The sequence below is a fragment of the Nyctibius grandis genome, chromosome 31 (assembly GCF_013368605.1).
Source record: "Nyctibius grandis isolate bNycGra1 chromosome 31, bNycGra1.pri, whole genome shotgun sequence".
Classification (NCBI taxonomy): Eukaryota; Metazoa; Chordata; class Aves; order Nyctibiiformes; family Nyctibiidae; genus Nyctibius; species Nyctibius grandis.
This window is the reverse complement of record NC_090688.1, coordinates 1,060,456-1,064,974: the sequence shown is the minus strand read 5'-3', so window position 1 is coordinate 1,064,974 and position 4,519 is coordinate 1,060,456. Positions and strand designations below refer to the sequence as shown.

The 4,519-nt window shown below is 51.1% G+C and overlaps 1 protein-coding gene across 1 annotated transcript; it reads left to right on the top strand.

Annotated features, from left to right (window-relative positions):
• Positions 1 to 1,227: 1,227 nt before the first annotated feature.
• UQCR11 (ubiquinol-cytochrome c reductase, complex III subunit XI) lies at positions 1,228 to 4,075 on the top strand. Its single transcript, XM_068420790.1, has 3 exons — positions 1,228 to 1,328; positions 2,125 to 2,259; positions 3,807 to 4,075. The coding sequence occupies exons 1-2, from the start codon at positions 1,237 to 1,239 to the stop codon at positions 2,243 to 2,245; spliced, it is 213 nt and encodes a 70-aa protein (XP_068276891.1). The 5' UTR covers positions 1,228 to 1,236; the 3' UTR covers positions 2,246 to 2,259; positions 3,807 to 4,075.
• The last annotated feature ends 444 nt before the right edge of the window (positions 4,076 to 4,519 follow it).

Here is a 4,519-nt window from a genome sequence, read left to right as displayed (position 1 = left end):
AGCCAACAAGGTGCCCTTGGGGCCAGGAAGGCCAATGGTGTCCTGGGCTGCATGAAGAAGAGTGTGGGCAGCAGGTCGAGGGAGGTTCTCCTCCCCCTCTGCACTGCCCTGGTGAGGCCACACCTGGAGTAACTGGGTCCAGATCTGGGCCCCCCAGTTCAAGAAAGACAAGGAACTATTGGAGAGAGTCCAGCGGGTACGGAGATGGTCAGAGGGCTGGAGCATCTCTGCTCTGAGGAGAGTCTGAGGGAGCTGGGGCTGTTCAGCTGGAGAAGAGCAGACTGAGGGGGGATCTTATCAATGCTCACAAATACCTCAGGGGCGGGTGTCAAGAGGATGGGGCCAGACTCTTCTCAGTGGTGCCCAGCGACAGGACAAGGGGCAACGGGCACAAACTGAGACACGGGAAGTTCCATCTGAAAATGAGGAGGAACTTCTTTGCTGTGAGGGTGCCAGAGCCCTGGGACAGGCTGCCCAGGGAGGGTGGGGAGTCTCCTTCTCTGGAGATATTCAAACCCACCTGGATGCGACCCTGTGCCACGTGCTCTGGGTGCCCCTGCTTTGGCAGGGGGTTGGGGTAGATGATCTCCAGAGGTCCCTTCCAACCCCAACCACGCTGGGATTCTGGGATTCTGTGACAATGGCTGCGAGATGCCGTTACTGCAGGTTTGCCCATGGGAGCATGGGGAGCCTTTGCAGCCCTGAAGCTTTGGCAGTCCAGCCGCAGGTCTTGGGCAGACGAGCGCTTCATGCTCCAACGTCCCCCAGGCCTTTCTGCAGGTTCACAAGAGGCTGAGCTGGTTTGGAGCAGAGCCTGGGGAACGTGATGGAATTGATGGTGGATTTAGGACCCTCTGCTGAAAAAAATCTGGCTTGAAACTCCCTCTCCTTTTGGGAGAGGCTGAGGGGCAGCGATGAGGAGGGTTTGCAGAGGCACCAACGGGCACTGGAGAAACTGCTCTGGAAAGGGGCCACCTTCCTCCAGCACGGAGGATGAGAAGCAGCCCCAGCTCGGTGCGAGGACAGTCCCATCCCCTCAGGGCTCGCGTCCCCTCTCCAGCGTGGGGACACTCCATCCCCTCAGGGCTCGGCGCCACGGGGCCGTGCGGGACGACGACCGCAGAGGGGAGCGTTGCCATGACAACGCCGCTGGACTCAGGCAGCGCCGCGGGCAGCCCCGCTCAATGCGCACGCGCCGCCCGCGGGGGCCCTTCTGTCACAGAGGCGCGCCCGCGCATGCGCAGCGGGGGTGACTTTGAGGGCGGTGGCGGCGGCGCGATGCTGAGCAAGTTGGTGGGGCCGCGCTACGTCCAGCTCCTCCAGAACTGGTGAGACCCGGCCCGGGGCTGCCCGTCCGACCCCGCGGCTCCTTCACAGCGGGCCTTGGGTACGCGGGGCTGACCGCGGCTGGTCCCGGAGTCCAGGGTGAGGGGCGCGCGGCCTGCTCTGCGCCCCTCACCGTAGACTCCGCCACGGGCCGTGGCCCTCACCGCGCACCTAAGGAGCCTGAAGGGTTTCCCGAGCCCCTTCCGTTCCCTTTCGCTTTGTTCCGCGGCCCTGTGTTCCGTGTGAGGTGCAGTGACCCCGCTGGGGCCGGCCCCGCGGGTGCGGAGCAGCGCCAGGGCTGGGTTTGAAGGGCTGAGAGGGGCGGACTGGGGGGGGAGGGGGGTGTGTGTCTGCCTGGCGGTGGTTGGGCTGAGGTGGGTTCGGCCTCCGGGTTGCTCCGGTTGTCTTCAGAGTGTTTCAGAGCTCTAAGTGTTTGTCGCAGTGCCAGCGAGTGCTGCTTTGCAGGGTTGTGTGAGGGAGAATGAAGTAGCCCGCGGGCCAGAATAAGGGGACACCAGCTATTGCAGTGGAACAGTTGAACTCATAAGTGTGTCCTTTCTTAGCTTGATGATGCCCTTTTTAAATAAAAGCATATTAACCCTTTCCTGTAAAATATCTCCACCCTCCTGGGGACTAATACTTTTCAGTGTATGTGAGATTCTTTCAAGATTTCAGCCAAGCTTTTTTTTTCTTGATTGAAATAACTTTCCCGGGTACCTTAGCGATGAGCATTTGCCAGACGTTTTACAGTGAAGAATTAATGTCGTTTACCTGCACATGTGTGTATCTCTTCTTTAGGACTCCCACCCTCCTTACATGGGGTGGTGTAGGTGGTACTGGTTTAATATGGTTCACAGACTGGAAGCTGGTCCTTCAGTATGTTCCCTACATCGGTGGCAAGTTTAAAACTGAAGACTAAACTTCCCTGTAATGGTAAGTTTTGTTTGTGCACCTCTTAGCTTCAGTAGTAGTGTTGTGCTGGTGTGACAGTTGATGTGTTCTCTTTGTCCAGGGCACAATCATATTGGTGCCAGAAGGGTGAAATATTAATAAAAATATGTTTTTCAAGTGATTGTTTTGCAAGCAGAGGGTTTTTCACAATATAATGTGGCTCTTGAGAAGTAAAATCGTAGAATCGTAGAATCGTTTTGGTTGGAAAGGACGTTTAAGATCATCGAGTTCAACCGTTAACCCAGCACTGCCAAGGCCACCACTAACCCATGTCCCTCAGCACCACATCTACACGGCTTTTAAATCCCTCCAGGGATGGGGACTCCCCCACTGCCCTGGGCAGCCTGTGCTAGTGCTTGACAACCTTTCTGGTAAAGAATAAATCAAGTGTCCTGTGGTAATGTGGAGCCTGTGACAGATCTGTTTACTTCTAATCCTAGGTAGAATAGCTTCAGGCTTATGACTAGTTTTGTTGTTAGGCAAATTCAGACTCCTTTCTGTTCCTTGTAACTTATTAAAAGTAAGTTGAATGTTCAGAGCTGGTTACTACGTACCCCGAATTCATTGGAAAATTGGCTTTCTCAAGGGTTCTTTTTCCTTCTCTAATTGCGTATGAAATGTGCTGTTCTGAATCTTCTACAAGACTGACCATCCATAAAGCTGGAGCAGCAATTAGACAATGCCTTCTGTTGGGCCTCTGAATGCATATTTTGTGTAGCTGGGAACTTTTTTATTCCTTGCCACAGAAAGAAGGGAGTTAGGAAGATTCTTGCCTTGCGTTAAAGGATGCTGATGGCAAAAAGTCCAGAGGAAACTATTTACACCTCAATACTTGTTTCTTCCAGTCAGAATAACAGTTACGTTTAAATGTTGCTACATGAAAGTAAGATACTTGCCTTCAAGCTACACAGTATTTTATAGGGAAATCAGTGAGCCTGGAAGTCACAGAGCAAGTGGTTAGTACTTTTGTAAGTCTCTTTTTCCAGAGATACTTGTTGAAGTTTAAACAATTTACTTTTACATTTTCAAAATATGTATCACGCAGATCCTTGGTGTAACCAGAGGTTGAAAGAAACTTTTCAAGAAAGTCAGCTGCGCTTGTAGCATCCTGGGTGACTGTAGGTGTTTACGGACAAGTCAGTGGAAAAGCTCTGAAGTCACGTAGAGGCAATTAAATTACCTAGTAAGGGCTTTCTTTACTTAAAAATTGTCTTAGCCAGTAGTAGGAACATGGATACGTTCCTGAGACCACAGCATGTGTTCTTGGTTTGAAGCAAGAGCTTTTGATGTGTCATTGTGAATAAATCATCTGGAAAAAGCATGTTCCTCTACAGGAATAGAGAAAGAGGATGTTTCTGTGGTGGGCTGTGATTCCCTCTGCGTGCCTGCGTTCTGCTGTGCCTGTACCAGCTTCTGTAACAGAAACTTCTTGCCTGGATACTGCAGGCTTTTGAAATCTGTCTGTAGCACGGGCTGCTGGAGCGTTTTGCAGGAAGCACTGCTTAATGACTGCTTTGTGTTTGTTGTAGGAAATGTATTGCTGGATAGAGTGTTTTGGAGCCATCCGTCCGCTGAGACCCTGCTTTGAGGTGAACTTGAAACACCCGATACAGATTCTGCAACAGGTCGTGGTGTCCCTCTCTCTCCCATGAACAGTTGTGACCGCTTGGTTGGGAACGAATTTAACTTCACTGACCAGCCTGCCTAGTGCTCTTCCTCTGAGCACTTCCACAGCAGATCTTATCCTAATGGGAGTAATTTATAAACCTGATGTATGAAATAAACCAAGTGAATGATATTTGTCAGTTTTTGTGTTACCTTCTTAGTCCAGGTTCTTTAGACTCCTGGTTTGGGTTTGGGTTGTGTCTTGGGCTTGTTTGAAGGTGTCCTAAGGAAGGCCTGCCACGTGGTCCTGTGTGGGTTCCTCAGGCATCCGCCAGTGGCTGCTGGGATGCTGAGTTTGATGAGCCTTTTGTTTGTCCCAGGTAGTTGTTGCTCATCAGTCTTGATACTGGTGTAGTTCTTGAACGGTTCTTAGTGATGTGTTGATTTTAAGCAAATCATTCCTAGATCAGTAGCAACTGTGGGCTCTTGCACGCAGTTGACTTTTCATAGCCAATATGGCAGAGTTTCATGGTAACACAGATTCCTGGCATTTAGTTTAAAGCAAGGTTTTGGTTTTTTTTAACATCAGTTCGTGGATCCCTTAAACTGTCTGATTGGGCATTTTAAAGCAGCGTGG

Excerpts from the sequence above, each read along its gene's own strand:
- UQCR11 (XM_068420790.1), top strand. The coding sequence starts at position 1,237 with ATGCGCAGCGGGGGTGACTTTGAGGGCGGTGGCGGCGGCGCGATGCTG. Across the intron at positions 1,329-2,124 it reads GTCCAGCTCCTCCAGAACTG|GACTCCCACCCTCCTTACAT; the intron begins GTGAGACCCGGC and ends TCTCTTCTTTAG.